Source organism: Ovis canadensis, chromosome 5, assembly GCF_042477335.2.
Source record: "Ovis canadensis isolate MfBH-ARS-UI-01 breed Bighorn chromosome 5, ARS-UI_OviCan_v2, whole genome shotgun sequence".
NCBI classification, from domain to species: Eukaryota; Metazoa; Chordata; class Mammalia; order Artiodactyla; family Bovidae; genus Ovis; species Ovis canadensis.
The window spans coordinates 61,615,390-61,633,382 of NC_091249.1; the positions used below are offsets into that span (position 1 = coordinate 61,615,390).

Below are 17,993 nucleotides of genomic sequence, written 5' to 3' on the forward strand. Positions count from 1 at the left end.
CCTGAGCTCTGGCCCCCAGGAGCCATGGCTGCTGAGCCTGGTGCCAAAGAGCCTGCACTCTGCAGCAAGAGAAGCCCCCACAATGAGGGGCCCACACACCACAACTAGAGAGTGGGCCCCTCTCGCTGCAACTGGAGGGGAGCCTGTGATGCAGTGAAGACCCAACACAACCAAAGGTGAACAAATAAATAAAATCCTCATCATGAAAGGGACAGCCGTCTTTCGAAGGCCAGCATTTTTAGCCTTGGCACTGTTGACATTACAGGGGTGGAGATGACATGCAGGGAGACCTGTGCCTGATAGGATGTTTAGTAAGTCTTGGCCTCTACTCACTGATGCCAGCAACACCATCCCCCAACACCCCCCGCCACCCCCGCATTGTGGGAATCAAAAATGTCTCCAGACACTGCCCAACGTCCCCCGGGGGCAAACCCTTCTCAAGTTGGGAATCACCGCTCTATCACTGCTCCAGGCCTGCAGACGGCACCCAGGGAGCAGACAGACGCAGAGAACTCATGTTTCCCACCACCAGCATGATGCTGGGACAGCAGCCAGGGGAACCCTTCTCCCTGCCTCCTCTGAGGCGAGCGCACCAGAAGGCCGGTGGTGGAGGAAATACTAGGTGATGAAAGTCAGGCAGATGTCTTGAACACAAATGCAGCCTGAGACGTGGGCCCCGGCCTTGTCGGTATTCGAAAGGAGAAACCATTTTACCGTCGTGTTGGGGATGGACTCGGTTTTTAATGATCTCCTCTCACCCTCCTCCACCGCAAGGGCATGAAAGCATCTACACTTTCTATCAGGAGCAGGGGATCCGTCAGTAGCAGTTTCACCTGAAATCCGGCTTGCAGCATCTGCTCCTGCTCCCTGTTATGAACGAGGCTGGGATTTGTTCATATCTCCACAACCAGTTCAAAGGGCTCTTCAGAGTGGGCTCTGCCGTGCATTCACAGGGCCATGTACCACAGTGAGAAGGGGCCGCAGCTCCTGTCCCCCCAGCCTGGGTCAGCTGCCGGGTTCCCTGACAAACTCAGGAGGGATCAGAGAAACCCTCCTCCCTCTTGGGACTCTTGCAGGCATCATCTTACCTGTGTTGACTCAGTACTTGCACATATCTTGGCATGCTAAGCTTCTATCATATTCTCTTTCTTTACCAAAAAGTCACTAATAGCCAAAGCTGGCAAGGGTGTAATTAAACACACCTTCCATAATACTGGGGGTCGAGTCACTACAACATGGTAACATACATCAGTGACCTTGAAAATGCATGCCATTACACCATGTATTTCTACTTCTGGGAATACATGATAAGGAAATCTAACTGCTGAAAGGCTCATATACTCAAACATTCATCATATACTTATTTGGATTAAGGAAAACTGGAAACAGCTAAGTGTTTACTGTCAGATATTTTAGCAATGGATTTAGATTTTTATACTGCAGTATAGATAGTCAGTGGACTTATACCATTTAAGTGTCATTTACAAAGAACAGCATCATGGTATACTAAAATGATCATGCTAACAAAATGTTCGTGCTATGTCATTACATAAAAAAAAAGAGAGAGAGAGAGAGAGAAAACCAAGTCATATTCACAGCATGGTATCAACCACGAACACAGAGATTTTGACAGTAAGACTTTGGGAAGTTAACAGCAACTGCATATGGGAAGGACGTAAATTATTTCTCTTCTTCTGTTCAGCTTCAGAAGAGATTCCTCTTCTCTTCAGCTAAGTCCTCTTTCCAAATTAGCTCTCAATGAGGAAAAGAACAACTTAAAGTCAAAAGAACAAAACTCACAACTAGAGCATAAATATATCTCCTTCTTATTCCCTTTAACGGAGTTTCCCCTCAGTGTTACAAGAGAACATTGTGTGAGTCTGAGGTACACGAAGTGATGATCTGATTCAGGCACATATTGTGAAATGATTACCAATGACAACAGACCACCTCACAAAATTCCCGCTTTGATGCTGTTGTTATGGTAAGAACATTTAAGGTCCACTCTCCTAACAACGTTCAAGTTTACAATGTAGTGTTTTTAACTAGTCACCATGCTACACGTGAGATTCCCAGAATGTACTCGCCTTATACCTGGAAATTTGCACTCTTTGACCAACAGCTCCTTATTTCCTCGGCCTCCTGGGAAACATCACTTTCCTCTCTGTTTCTTTGAGTCTGGCTTTTTTAGACTCCACATAAATGATACCATACAGTAATCTTCTTTCTCTTACTTATATCACTTAGCGTAATACCTTAGAGGTTCATCTGTAGTCTCACAAACTGCAGAATTTCCGTCTTATTCGTGGTTGAATAGTATTCCATTGCGCATGTATCGCACAGTTTCTTTATTCATTCCTGTGTCTAGGGCACCGGGGTTGTTCCCATGTCTTGGCTGGTGCAAATAATGCTGCAGTGAACAGAGCAATGCAGACGCCTCTTCAAGACAGCAACTTCATTTTTTTCAGACATATACTCGGAGATGGGGTGGCTAGATCATGTGATAGTTCAACTTTTAATTTTTTGAAGAACCTTCATACTTCATGTTCTTCATAGTGGCTGCACCAATTTTCAGCTCCAACAGCACTAAGCAAGGGCTCCCTTTTCTCCACATCCTCACCAACACTAGTTATCACTCATGGCTGTGTTGGCGGCCATGCTAATGGGTAAGAGCTTCCCCGGTGGCTCAGCAGTGAAGAATCTGCCTGCAGTTCAGGAGATGTGAAACATGCAGGTTGGATCCCTGAGTGGGGAAGATCCCCTGGAGAAAGAAATAGCAATCCATTCCAGTGCTCTTGCCTAGGAAATCCCGTGGACAGAGGAGCCTGGCGGGCTATAGTCCATGGGGTCACAAACAGACATGACTGAGTGCACGCGCGCGCACACACACTCCAACAGGTGTCAGGTGGCGGCACATTGTGGTTTTGATTTACTGGATCAACTCCCAGATAATTAGTGAGACTGAGCGTCTTTTCATGTACCTCTTGGCCATTTGTATATCTTCTTTAGAAAAATGGCTGTTCAGGTCCTATTCTGTTTTTATTTGGATTTGTTTTTTGGCTATTGAGTTGTATGAGTTCCTTATATATTTTGGATATTAATCCCTTATCAGATTGAACGTCTACAAGTATTTTCTCCCATTCTGTAGGTTGCCTTTTCATTTTATTGATTGTTTCTTTTGTTATAGACGCATTTTAGTTTGATATAGTCCCATTTGTTGCTTTTTGCAAGCTTACACTTTTGGTGCCATATCCCAAAATCACTGCCAAGACCTACATTAAGGAGCTTTTCCCCCTATGGTTTCTTTCAGGGGTTTTTACAGTTTCAGACCTTATGTTTAAATCCTCGATCTATTTCTAGTTAATTTTTGTGAGTGGTAGAAGATAGGGATCTTCCTTTTTTTGCATGCGAATACTCAGTTTTCCCAACATCATTAATTGAAGAGACTATTTTTCCAATTGAGTCACCCTAGTTTATTTTATCCTTAGCACTTAAAAACCAACTATTGTACCTCAGTCTGCATACTGTTTTTCTCCCTCAACTAGAACAGAGGCTCCATAAGGGTAGACAAGTACTTGATACATAATTGATGCTTAACACATTTTGGTTGAATTGGATTATGAGTTAGAGACAAAAATGTTGCTCCCCGTTAACTTCTATACACTAATGGAGGCAGAGTAACTGGCAGAACTATTTTGGAAAACTATGTAGCCACATCTCTGCTGAACATTCACCTATCTTACGAGCAACGGATTCCACAACTAGGTATGCGTCTGAAAAAAATGAACACATAGACGCGCCAGAAAACATGTCCAAGAGATTGCTACTCTGTAAGTCAAAACCCAGAAATTATCCAAGTGTTCCTTCACAAAAGAAGAGGTAAGTTGTGGAATGTCCACACAGCAATGAGAATGAACCAACCACAGTCACAATGAACAATGTACCGCAAACTTAACACTGAGTAAAAGAAGCCAGATACACACACACAAATTCCTTCTTATGATGCCATTGATAAAAGTATAAAAGCAGTCAAAACTAACCTTAGAGTTGTAACTCAGCAGAGCTCTTCCCTGGAGCGGGGACAGTGAGTATGGGAGACGTAAGATGGACTTTTCAGAAGCTAGTGACATCCTGTCCCCTGACTAGGCTGCTGGGTGGATGGTGTGTGAAAGTGCAACAGATATGACTGGAACCCTCGCTCTCTCTGCACATCTTCCACTCCAATAAAACACACTCTCCACCCGTGCCAGGCTGTTAAAGATCAGGACTCTTCTGCAGTTATCTCTCCACTTGCTACTGGCCTTGACCTGGAGCCCTGACAATGTTCAACTCTCTGGACTTCAGCCTCCATACACATCCAGTCTGGTATCACCTAAATGCTCCACCTCAACTGTACAGGCCACACCCTTCTGCTGTCCGTGTCTGGGTCCTAAACTCAGGTAAAAGAGCAGGAGCCACCATCTATGTCAGTAACAGTTGAAATAAGTTCAAGGGCTTGACCACCAGACAGATTCAGAGATAGTCTTATGTGACTTTCTCCCAGGTCCCGAGGCCTCTGGACGTCCAGCTTGCTCAGATTTCTCTAGTCCCTTTGTAGACCAGGCCTTTCCCTTTGCAGAGGAATCCTTAACAGGCTTCCCTGGCCACCAAGCTCCTCTGTTCCTTCTCTTGATCTCAGACAAGAAGACTGTGGATGCCGGAGGAGAGAGAGGAATTTTGCTACCTGCTACATCTAATTGCCCAGCATAGTGCTTAGTACACAGAAGCCTGGACAGTGAGTATCTGTGGTGTGAAAACATGAATGAACGAACTACTGAAGCTGTGCACCAGGCTCTGGTTACTAGAAAGGTACGAATCTATCTAGGTTCAGGATGACCATGGGGAAAAAAGAAAAAAAAAAAGATATTTTTTTAAAGCACATGCAAAGATCTGAGGAGGGAGGAATTTTTAAACCAATTTCACCTTATTAAAAAAAAAACTATCTAATACCAGGAAAGACAGCATGATTTTATCTTTACCATGGACAGCATTTTCACTTTCACTCCTTTCACCTCATTCAAGATGGCTGGTCAAAGTTTACAGACCAGGTAGAGTCACAGCAAGGCTAGCAAGCTCAGGTGGGAAGTGATGCTTTTGTGGGATGAAAGTACTGGACACCAACCAACCAAGCCCACCAAAGCCACAGAGGAATTCAACATGTCCAGCGAGTACAGAAATACCTGGAAACTATCCAATTATCCCTTAACAATGGGGTGACTGAAACACTCCAAATAGCCACTCAAGTCTGTTCAATACACTGAACTATTTTCTTCCTCTCGGCAATAGTTTTGTCAATTTTCAGTGCCATTAATTAGAGGAAATTCAGCCAACACAGAGTAAAGCAAAGTTTCAGAGTTTGCTCAGTGGGCCCCAAGGAATTACTGCTATGTCTTGTTGATCCTCATAAATTTTCCAAACTTTGACTAGCCTTTGCTCTTATTGTTCTCTGATCTTTCCAAAATGATCTGATCAATCAAGCATGAAGATTTACTACACCAGGAGAGTTGCAAGTAGTACCACTGTCCAGGCCATAGCCCTCAGACCTCCTCTGTGTTCTCAACTGACAATACCGTCTACCCTCTATAGCCATGGATGCAGAACCCTCGGGTGTGGTGGGGGAGCTTGTACTAGGCCGTGTTACGTAAGGAACTAGAGCATCCTTGGGGTGAGGTATCCACAGGGGTTCTAGAACCAACCCTATGCTGATATCAAAGGACAACAATATCTGCATCTCTGTGCCTAGAGTAAACATTGTTTATTACATCCACCATCTTCAATACCTACTTCTCCATAGACCAATGCCAATGTCAGAAATCAATGGAGTCAATGTCCTCCTGCTTATCTGTGCACAAATCATCATCAGGCCTGCTAGAGAAGATGCAAAGTCAGACCAGAGTTGGCTGTGATTAGGCCCCTTTGGAGAGGAGAAATTTGCTGAGATCATCAGCTCAGACTTTGTCATGGGAAAGGTCCCACATCAGTTCCCCTGAACTCATGTGCATAAGCAGCCCTGATGCCCTAGGAGTGGTGACAAGCCAAATGTCACCCCACTCGAGGAACAGCTCATGACAAGGTTTCTGCTGAGACCCATGTACATACATTCACCAGAAAGCAAGCCCTTTCTTTCTACTGATGTCAACGATAGCATTCTTGGCCTCAAGGGAAAATACAGTACTCATAATAATTTACTCTGCATCTTCAAATGCTCATTTTGTCTAAAATCATATTATTCATTAGTGCTAGTGGTATTGGTTATTGGGGATAAATAATAATTCTCCACAGCTTTCCTGAAAATACAGTCTGAGAACTACCTGCATCAGAATCACCTGGATTGCTTATTTTAAATGCAGGTTCCTGGGTGCCACTCTTGACCTACTCAAGACTGCTCTGGCTGAGATCTGCATTTTAAACAAGCCAATGATTTTTTTTTTCAAGATTATAAAGATGTAAGTAATTCTGAGAACCACTGCTCTAACACCTTTCTCTGGGCATCTTTCTTTTTGCCTTAGCCATGAAGCATCATCAGCAACTTGGCCTGGCCCTTCTTAGAACTCAGAGTGATTCTGCTTACATGGTGGAACAGTCAGGGCAGAGCTACAATAGAAAGTGGAGCCTTTTGCTCTCTGCCTGTTTTCTCCACGCTTTATCTCTGCAAAGATTGCCTGGAACAACGAAGTAAGTTCTGCTTCAATCATAGAAGCCGATGGACTTTGCATAAATTCCTGCTCACCCACCACATAATTATGCTGGGGAATGCTGACGGTGTCTTCTGTAGTGTGACGTGTCACAGATCACACAAGAAGAGTTTGCAAAGTATTACAACAAAATGTATAACATGTCTTTCCTTCCTTCCTTCCCCACTGCACCAAAGAAGACTTGGCCCTAAATGATAAAGGGAGAGGGTTTCCTGAGGGACATATTTGCACAGAATCCTAAGAATAGCAACCCAATCGAGTTAATTTGGACATCAGTGCTATCCTTCTAGGAGCATCCCCAGTAATTTGCATCACTAGTCTGTGAACACACCTTACTTCTGGCCCCAAGATAAATCAACATCCTCACATCTGTCACAAGGACACTGGAAGGACCCAGACCCAGGGGCAATGACGCCTCATACTGTTCAGCACTCCAACTGCAGGTAAGTCTGAACTCTGACACTTGTGGGTGGAAATCTTGGTTTCCATCTTTAGCTTCCAAGCTTGGTGCCCAGTTGGTTCTCAGAAAAGGGAGGGAGGGATGGGCAGGAAGTCAAGGAACAGTCCATGTAATACCAGTCTCATTTTTTAATAGAAAGTTCACAAATCTCTCTACCCAAGAAATTCTATCTCACCCTGATTTCTAAAGAGCAGTGAGAACTGGAGGAGTTCTAAAGCCCAGGACTCTTGACCAGAGAGAGAAGGAGAAACTCATGAGCCCAGACCCCAGAGGAGGAGGAAGGATGTTTTTAAAGGAAGAGGCAGGGCAAGGGCAATTTACACAACAGAGATGGCTATGACAGGACCTACAATCAGAAAAAATTTAACTTTTAAAAAACCATACAGAACTGAAGACAGCCTTCCAGCCAGCAAGGTATGAAGTAAAGACAGGCTCAAGGAAAATGGAACCAATTTCCCCAACATTTCTCTAAGACATGAGACAGAAAGCGACATCTACAGCTGTGTGCCAACAACTCACTTATGCTCCCAGGACCCTCGGAAATTATATCAGAATCACAGGTAATTATATCAGGCACTTAAAGATCACAAGGATCTATCTACTTTGTGCCAGAAGCTCACTCCATGCTCCCAAAACCCCCCAGGAGGTGCGATCACTAGTTTTGCAGATGAGGACAGTGATGCTGCAGCCAAGACCCAAGCTCATCCACAAGACTGGAAGGTGAGCCCAGGCTCAGAGGGGCTTCTTCACCATGAAGAGCTTTCTGCAGGTTCAGGGACTGCACCCAGATTGTGAGGGGGGCATTGAGCTTCTCAGTCAAGCTCCCCTGCCTCTCCACAGCATGCCCATTGGTTTGTATCCATCATCATGGTCAATTACTAACAGAATGAGAGACACAAGTCCAAGGCCAGCATGGCGTCCTGGGGCCACCCCTCTACAATAAACATCTGCTTCCTTGTTGTGGAAGTGTGCAAAATCCTGGTACGGAAGAGTTCACGCCTTCATTCCTTCATTCACTCAAATTCATTCAAACATTCACTAAGCAGATTTCTGCACTGGGCTCAATGGTAAAGGTCTGGGGACAAAGAGCTTGGTACATCAGGATATCCTGCTGCTGCTGCTAAGTCGCTTCAGTCGTGTCCAACTCTATGCGACCCCATAGATGGCAGCCCACCAGGCTCCCCTGTCCCTGGGATTCTCCAGGCAAGAACATTGGAGTGGGTTGCCATTTCCTTCTCCAATGCATGAAAGTGAAAAGTGAAAGGGAAGTCGCTCACTCGTGTCCGACTCTTCGCGACCACATGGACTGCAGCCCACCAGGCTCCTCCGTCCATGGGATTTTCCAGGCAAGACTACTGGAGTGGGTTGCCATTGCCTTCTCCTCAGGATATCCTAAAAGGGGTTAAAAGGTTGTAAGGTCCTACTTAGAGATGGGGGTTAGAATGAAAGAAAAAAAAGATGTTTTTCAATGTGTGTGTAACCTAGAATCTTCACATACCAAAAAATCTGCACCAGTAATTCTACAGGCTTTCCTTTCCCAGAGATTGATCATGAGGTGTGCTTAAGTAATAGTTCAAATCAATAAAATGCTAATAGACCACCTACTGCATGCAAGGCATGATAAAACTCAGGCTCTTATTTCAGGAAGAACAAAACTACAGAAGAAGCTAAAACATAAATACATACAACCATAAATTGAAGAATAATGCATATGTAAGTACAACAGGAGTTGTTAATACTAATAAAATTAATAGCCTCCACTTAGTATTAAGCCAGACACTTTGCTAACAGCTTCACTAGTATTAGCCAATTTATCCTCCCCATGCCAGCTGAGTGGGGCTGATCAACACAGTGGACCCCTGTGATGTTTGCCCAGAAGGCATCCATTTCCCCTTAAGAAACTACCCTTCAATCCTTCTTCAACCATGCAAGTTGATGGAGTCCCCACCACTCAGGTCCCAGGTCCCACCCCAGGGATGGGCATGTACCCAAGACTGGCCAGTTAACACATATGCCACCAACGTGGCCATAGTGATCAACTGGGGTACAACACAGGTAAACCTGACAAGTCTCAATTCTGGGACTTTTGTGGCAATACTGAGACATAAAAGCTACAGTATCTTCAGTTCAGTTCAGTCGCTCAGTCGTGTCCGACTCTTTGCGACCCCATGAATCACAGCACATCAGGCCTCCGTGTCCATCACCAACTCCCAGAGTACACTCAGACTCACGTCCATCAAGTCAGTGATGCCATCCAGCCATCTCATCCTCTGTCATCCCCTTCTCCTCCTGCCCCCAATCCCTCCCAGCATCAGGGTCTTTTCCAATGAGTCAACTCTTCGCATGAGGTGGCCAAAGTACTGGAGTTTCAGCATCATTCCCTCCAAAGAAATCCCAGGGCTGATCTCCTTCAGAATGGACTGGTTGGATCTCCTTGCAGTCCAAGGGACTCTCAAGAGTCTTCTCCAACACCACAGTTCAAAAGCATCCATTCTTCGGCGCTCAGCTTTCTTCACAGCCCAACTCTCATATCCATACATGATCACTGGAAAAACCATAGCCTTGACTAGACGGACCTTTGTTGGCAAAGCAATGTCTCTGCTTTTGAATATGCTATCTACGTTTGTCATAACTTTCCTTCCAAGAAGTAAGCGTCTTTTAATTTCATGGCTGCAACCACCATCTGCAGTGATTTTGGAGCCCAGAAAAATAAAGTCTGACACTGTTTCCACTGTTTCCCCATCTATTTCCCATGAAAGGTTGGGATCAGATGCCATGATCTTAGTTTTCCGAATGTTGAGCTTTATGCCAACTTTTTCACTCTCCTCTTTCGCTTAATAGAAATGTGTAATTGCCATAAGTCACTACATGGAACTAATCAACCTGAGAATACAACCAACACGTGGGAAATAGAGTCCAAAGATGGGTGGGCGGTTGGGGAAGTGGTAAGAAAATGACAAACATACACACCCAAGTCTAGTAGTGCAGCCTGAGCCCATGGATCCAGCCTTATCTAGATCTATAATTTATCAGCAGAATTTTCAGCTACACAAGTAAATTTTCTTTTCCATTTAAGTCAGTGTGGACCAGGTTTCAGTCACTTGCATTGGAGCCCTCACCAATACACTGTGATCATCCCACATTTACCAAATGAGAAGTCAGAGATTCAGAGAGGACAAACAGCCCGAGACTGAATTTACTGTCTAAGGTTGGGGCAGGGAGACCACCACAGTTGTGTGCACTCAGACCAGAAATCGGAAAGAGCCAGCCTGCCAATTGCCCAGATCCTACTTTTCCCCTTCATCCACCAGTGCCAAGGTAGAGACACATGAATCGCTCTGCTATGGTCCCTTTTCTGCATTGTGAGTTTATTTCTCATTTACCTTCACACTGAGGGGATCCTCTGGAGTCCTAGCTTTATCCATGGCTCTATTAAACTCTTCCTTCTCAACACTGCTTTCTTTCTGAGTAGCACAAAAATGGCACATTCTACAATTGACAGCATCTTATAATGGAGAAAATACGAACCAAAAAATACCTGTAATCTTGGGCAAATTATTTAGCCTCTTATAGAAAATTTCTTCCCTTTGTAATTATCTTACCCAGGGAGATGAAACTATCTATGAGCTTGAGTCTGAGGAATTTCCTAAGGAACATAAACAGTCACCTCCCCAGAGGAAAGGTAAAATGAGTCATCTTGAAGGTGTTCAAGTTTAGATATTGAATGTGTTTAATTTGAAACATACTACAGTGAGTAAGAAATGACATTTTAAAATATTTAATTTCTAACATTACTGTGTCTCCCTGAGCACAAATAGTTGAGCTAATGTTTATGTCCCACTCTTCCAGGGGAAAGGTATGGGTCCAATGATCCATTTGAAACCATTCCTTGCTTTTGAAAATAATATCTTCAGCATACAGGAGAGTACTCCTGTGCCTAGCAATCCAGTTCCACTGGAGCACAGTTGGGGCAGGGCTGGGAGGACCAGGAGACATAAGGGAACAGCCTGCGAGGGTCGACTGGGGCACACGCTGTACTATCCTTGCCAGGCAAAAACTAGGTTCTCTCTATAAGAGTAAACTGAAAGGGCAGGAAATACAAGAATGGCCATAGGCTTATCAATTTCTACACTGTCCCTTTATAATGATTCCTGTGAAATAATTATTTCTATCGGTGGTCATCTAGTATAGGGGATTTAAGATAGTGGGTTCATTAAGGAAAGTCAGGATCACAAACTCATTTAATTCTCCTTGAACCTGTTTAATCAAAATGATTTTCTGCTACTCTCTATTACAAGCTGAGTTTCTGTGGTGACAGATTAATGGCTGATCCACTAAGCCACACCACCTCTCTTGTCACTGACCCCACAGACTGAGGCAGCCACTATTCTATCAATAAGCCTCCCTTGCCCTTGAAACTCATTATGGCTGAGACGTTGAGATCAAATGAGCAGATCAGATGCTCCATGACACCCCAGTCCTGCTACAGAGACCACCAAATCCCACAGCGTGTGCACGAGAAGGAAAAAGCACGCAGGCTGGTCCTTGTGGTCTCATTAGAATTACAAACTCAGGTCACTCTGGAGTAAGATAAATGCCAGCCAAGGCAACACTTCTGAGTCTTCAGGCCTGCTAAAGGCAATTATCCCAGAGTTAAATGTCAGGGCTAGTTTCATGAGTGCAAAGGAAAGAAAATGTCATGTTTGGTGTAAGCAACAATATTATTTTAATCAAATCAGAAGCTCATTATTAGCAGAAGAAAAGCCCTGATGTGACCTCTACCATAAGCTGTGTCCACCTGGCTTCCCACTCCACTTGGTCTCAACCTAAGGCTCCTCACTGATTTCCCTTAGGCAGAAAGCAGCAAAGACTTTCAGTGTAATACGAGTGGCGACTCACAGCCCAAATCCACTCCTCTCTCAATGGGCTGCAAGAGTCTAGAGACAGGCCACCTGGGTCCAGTCCAGCTCCTTCACAGTCCAGCTCTGTGGGCAAGAGACTTCACTTCCTAGTAAATAAGAATAATAGTGCTTCTCTCCTAGGATGGTTATGAATATTACATGAGATAATATATGCAAACTACCTTAAACAATGGCTAGCACACTAAGTGCAGGATAAATGTTAGATACCACTGTTTCTACAATGTTCTATTTCACCTGCAATTTGTGTATATTACTTTTATAAGAATACCACTTTTTAAAAAAGAAAACAGGGACTTCCCTGGTGGTCCAGTGGCTAACACTCTAAGCTCCCAATGCAGGGGGCTGGGGTCCGATCCCTGGTCAGGGAACTAGATCCCATATGCCACAGTGAAGATCAAAGATCCTGCATGCCACAACTGATAAGACCTGGTGCAGCCAAATAAATAAATAAATATTTCGTTCAAAGAAAACAGAACAAGGAAGAAATACTGACTGCGGAAGTTAAAGTTCCATCCAGTAGACAAGTGGTTACCTGAGAGAAGAGATCACATGTATATATCTTATTCTTCTAGCCACTGCCTAGCACATGTTAGACAGTCAGATGTTTGTTGGAATGAATGGACAGATTACAAATGAATGTAGGAAATGAACAGAGGAAAATCTCCTTACAGAAACTGTATGGAAAGCCAAATCAGAGTCATAAAAAGAAAAAAAATCAGGAAAATGGCTGCGGCATCCTCACCCCTGAACCTGAAACCACAGAGGAGCAAAAAGCACACCAGTGGGAGCAGCTGGAAGGGAATAACCATACAACTTAACATCAACGTCTGTCTTCATCCTCTCCTTCTTCATACTGTATTTGTGCAGAAGTCCAGGTCTCCATCTGGCCAAAACATCCCAATTGCTAGTATTTATCAAAGAAGAATGACCAAACTAACAGGCTCCCACTACATTCAGGAGCAAACATCTGTATGTTGTTATATTTCTCCTGGCTCCATTGCTCCAGGCAACAAACCATAGAGTAGCTGTGAAAGTTTTACTTCTGGAAAGAAGGAGATAGCATTATTTGTGTATCTAGAGCAACAGGACTACTTCAAAGTATTAGGTAGAGGCTGACCGGTCCTCTCTGGCAACATCACAGCACATTCAACAGGCAAGAGAACACAGAGCACACAGCCCGCCGCCACCTCCACTTCAAATTTAGCCAATAACTTCCACCAAGGAGTATCGTCAACTCTCTAAAAGGGGCTCTTAGTTTTCAATTTCAAAAGTTCAAAAGCCACTTCTTAATATGTCTTCCCTTGAGTGCAAAAAAGAAAACAGACAAAAAAGAAAAAAAGAAAACAAGTCAAGGGAAAGGGCAAAAAGTTTCCTTTCACAAAGTAAAAGGCAAAAAGTTACTTTCTCACAACTGACAAGCATCATAACAATATCATAATAGTTTCAGGGCCTGGTCTTTCAAAGTTATCAGTGGTTTCCACAAAACTGAAACAGCAGGAGAGAAGCTGAGCGTTGTCAATCTCCAGCGAGGCCAGTGAAACAGTGATGGCTCAGTGAAAATCACCAGGCTGGCTGATCCCTGGCACCCTTTGCTGAAGCTCTGTCAACTGTCCACTGAATTGCTTCTACAGGAAGCAACATTTTAGTCCCTGGTCCCAGGGGATGGAGGTTTTGTGGTTATTTCAAGTAAAACAATCAACTAAAGACACTCAGACTCGGCCTTAAAGAGAATCTAGTTTGAGTTTCATAACACTTTAAAGAGGTTAACGGCATTAAATTATATTAATGGAATTAAATTATGTCTGACCCACGGCTAGCATCAGAAGACTCCATGGAGCTTATATTAATGCCACGGTTGATGATTGAAGATATTTGAAATTCTGAAACATTTTGGATGTTTTTAATGGTACGTTGGATTAAATTATCATTTTTAAAGAATATATACTGCTAAAAAATATTAGCTGAACACCTAAATTTGCTCCAGAAACAAAAAAAGCAATGCATTTGAACACAGATTTTCTCTTTTTGTTAAGCTTAGGATATTTTCAACAGGAAGTATTCCTAGTCATCCTAGGAATTACCTAGAATGTTCTTTTAAAATATGGATTTCCAGCACTCATCCCAGGACTATAGAATCAGAATCTCTGAGGAGGAAGGGGTGAGTCTGGGTGCTACAATTTAACAAGCACCCCACTTGAGAGCTTCATGATCAGTTAGGCTTGTAAAAACACTGATCCAAGAATTTAAAATGTCACCATTTGCAAGAAAGATGAGAAATGAAGAAAAGCCCAATCTTTTGAAATTTAAATCTGAATGGGAAACAAGAAGAGTGCCATATGCATGATACACCAAGACTAGAAAACCTTGAAAATACACAAAAGCAGAGTAAACCTGTCCACACCAAAGACCAACAGGCACAGTCGCTTTCCATCCAACCCAGCTACCACATGAACCAGAGGGGGTGTGCAGAAGGGGCTGTGTCCTCCAGCTCTAGCCAAGGGGCAGAGTCAAGCATCTGCCCCTTTCCTCAACTTTATCTAAAATGTAATGAAGAAGGCAAGAAAAAAGCAAGATAATTTCTACCCTGTGTGAGTCTGGGAATGGAAGCTTCCATAGGGCATCTTTCAGGCAGCTTGGCCAACTTTTTCAGCCACAGGCAAAGGTAGTCTGTACAGGGCTCTTTGGGGTGGAACAGAAAAGGGATGGGAGATGGTTAACAGAACAGATCAGGAACAGATCTCATGGTGCTAGGGGGTGGGGGTCGGGGGGTGGCGGGGAGAGGAGCAGTAAGGCCTCATATCGCTTGTTCATCCAAAGTGTTCGAAAGCCTCTTTCAAGGAAAAGACCACCATCAACTAAAGGGAAAGGGAAGAGGAACAGAGAGGAGAGAGATAAGTAAGTCCCCACTCAAGGCCTTAGCGCCTCTGGAATGGGCCCTGGAGAGATGCTCTTTAGAAAGTACTAGAAGACATCTGGATTAACTGGATTTCTCAGGCCCTCCCTTTGCAATGGCTGGGCATGCCGGGCATGGGGTAAGAGGAATCCAGGTCCCACTTCCACATGTCTCCCACTCAAGGAGTCCTGTGCCAAGACCAGGGGCTCCGTGGTATGGGTCCCTCCCCAGGGCAGGAATTCCTAGTGTTAAATATCATTTAAGTTTTCCCTAGTCCCCTAGAAGCACATGGTCCCAGCCACCTGGGGCAGCCTCTGAGAGAGCTGGCAGCACCTCCCACAGCACAGAGGGGATGCCATCTGCTGGAAAGACTGCGTCAGGAGCCTCTGGGCCGGCATCTTCCCGGTCGTACCTGGGGAGCAGCCGCCAGCCTGGGGCAGAAACAGGCAGCAGATTGCCTCTGGGTGCCCAGGAATAACTTTCTCGCCTCCCACGTCTCCCTCAGAGGAGCATCCTCTGCCATTCAGGCTCCCCTTCAGGGTGGTGGACCAACTCACCAGTGCCTGCTCCCTTTCCATTCTAAGGATGCCCAGGGTCCAAACCCCCATGCTCCCTCCCAACAGGAGCATGTATCAAAGCCATGGTTCTCTGAACCTCCTGGACACCTGGCTCCCTACTCAACAAGCTGGGCTCACTCCGAACCTAAACCTCGGCAACAGGCATTCTTCTGGACACCCCCACCCCACCCCGCCCCCTGCCAGAGATGGTCTAAGTCACTGCTACCCAGGGAGGTTCTCCAGGGGGCTTGATAAAGTCAACCAGCAGCATTAGGAGAACTCCTAAGCTGAAGGAGCCTCTGTCTCCGCAGCTGCCCACTGTTAATACCATGTTCAGTGCAATCACTTTCCCCCAGTGGTACCATTACACACACCTGGACCGCAGGTAACAGGGGCGAAGAGCATCAAGCCTTCGAAGTTGTCTTCAAAGTTCCTCTCAGGCAAGATGAAGCCCATGAACCCCGACCCCACAAGCTGCCTGCGAAGTCTGCACCAGCGCTTCTCCCACACTCTAGGAAGGCGCCCCGCCACCCCCCCACCCCCGCCCCGCCCCGCCACCACCACCCACCTCCGGCTCTGAGGCTCTCCCGCCCCCCGCAGGGCCCCGAGTACTCACGTCTCGAAAGCGGTTCCAGTACTTGTCCCGCTCGTACTGAGAGACTGTGCTCAGCCACTGGTCATTGTCCAGGAAATTGCCGTTGTTGGGGCCCGCGCCTCCGGCGAGCGCGTCCAGGTGCCGGCTCTCGACCTGGAGGAAGCACCACGCCGCGGCAGCCGCCGCGAGCACCGCGATCGCTGGCATCTGCGGGGCAGGGGCACGCGGGGGCGGTGAGGGGAGGCCCGGGGCGGCGAGCGGAGGGCTGCGCGCCCCCGCCGTCGGGGCGAGCGGGGACCGCCCCGCGGGGCCAGGGTCAGCCCCGGGCACACCTGCGGCGGATCTACAGACCCAGGGGTCTCTCTCACGAATGGAGGGGGGTTGGGTCGGTTTCAAATGAAGAGGCTGCGTCACAAATTAGGGGCCTCTATCAAACTATAGAGGACCGCTATCGTCCGGGCGCCCTACGCACCGCCGCTCTCGGATAGGGGCTTCAGAACCCCTCCCCGAAAACGGAGAGCCCTGGACCCGCAAGCCTGACTCCCAGACACTGCGCCCAGAGCTCGGGTAGGGAGGGGGTAAACAGGGCTCCGACCAGCAGTCCAGGCTCCCACTGAATGGGGGATAGACCTGCGGACCGGGTCGGGGGGTGTCTTCCCTCGCCCCCCGCCGCCGCCTCGGGGAAAGAGGGGCGCACGGAGACAGCCCCAGGCAGGCCCTGACCCCGCCAGCCCCCACCCCCGGTGGCCGCGGGGAGGTGTCCCAACTACGCCAAGTTGGGGCGCGGGGTTCTGTGGGGAACGTACCTTGGGGCCCGGCCCGGGTCCCCGCGTTCGAGTTGCTCGAGCTCTTGTGGCGCGGTGGCCGAGAAGGCTAATCGGCTGGCTAGCTCCCCAGCGCTCCTGCCACCCGCCGCCGCGCGTCCTGCCGCTTTGTGAGCCCGCAGCGCTCTGGCTCCGCTCGCTCGCTCGCTCGCAGGCTCGCTCGGGCGCGGCGTCCGCGGGCGGAGGAGCCAGAGCGCTCGAGCCGAGGCCTCTGGCGACCCCTGGCGGCCGCGCGCCGCTGTGCGGCCCCCCGCCCGCCCCGCCGCCCCTGGTCAGGCAGCTGGGGATCCTGGTTATTCACATCTCTACGCAAGGCTGAAATAAGCTTTCAGGCCCAGGCTGGCGAGAGACAGCTAGGGAACCGAGAATCAAGGCCAAGAGGAGGGCCAACGTTGAGGCATTCTCAAAAGCAAGGTCGTTGGACCACTTAAGTCAGGATCATCTTAATGGGGGGTAGGGAGGACTTTTTAAAAATCGGGACACCTGGCTCACGCCCCAGACTCGCTGAATCAGCATGCCTTAGGAGAGCGTCCTGAAGTGAGTGAATTTCTGCACTGCCCACCCCAGGTCAAGCACCCACCCGCATCTCTGCACATCCATGCCCTGTACCATGACAACTACCGTCAGTCCCTTAAGACAGTCCTTCTGGCCCCCGTTTCTATCACTTGTCACCTATTTCTGCCTTGTGTCACCACATTGGCCCTGTGGGCATCCCTTGGTGTTCTTACACAGCAAGGTCCACATATGTTTCTGTCCCCACCCTTGGGAACTGGCCCCAGCACCAGCCTCTTGGGTTTTCCCAGAGGGAAGGGAGCAGGAGAGGGAGAATAGGCCAGGCTCAGGGAGGACACTGAGGCAGGAGATGCAGCCCCCATTGGCATTCCAGATCCTCAGGCAAGTCTGATCAAAAGGACAGGGCATACTGACCTGCTGCCTCTCTCTTGTACAACCACAGCCCATTCTGCAGATGGCTGCATGCTTTTAGAACAGGTCTGACATAGTCACCCA

At 46.9% G+C, this 17,993-nt stretch overlaps 1 protein-coding gene across 1 annotated transcript in view; it reads right to left on the reverse strand.

Annotated features, from left to right (window-relative positions):
- SPOCK1 (SPARC (osteonectin), cwcv and kazal like domains proteoglycan 1) overlaps positions 1–17,168 on the reverse strand; it is a 591,932-nt gene extending 574,764 nt beyond the window's left edge. The window contains exons 1-2 of the mRNA XM_069592146.1: positions 16,968–17,168; positions 16,183–16,368 (exon numbers count right to left, since the gene is read on the reverse strand). Coding sequence (XP_069448247.1) covers positions 16,183–16,368 — 186 coding nt within the window. The 5' untranslated portion in view covers positions 16,968–17,168. The remainder of the gene's footprint in view (positions 1–16,182; positions 16,369–16,967) is intronic.
- Between the last annotated feature and the right edge of the window lie 825 nt (positions 17,169–17,993).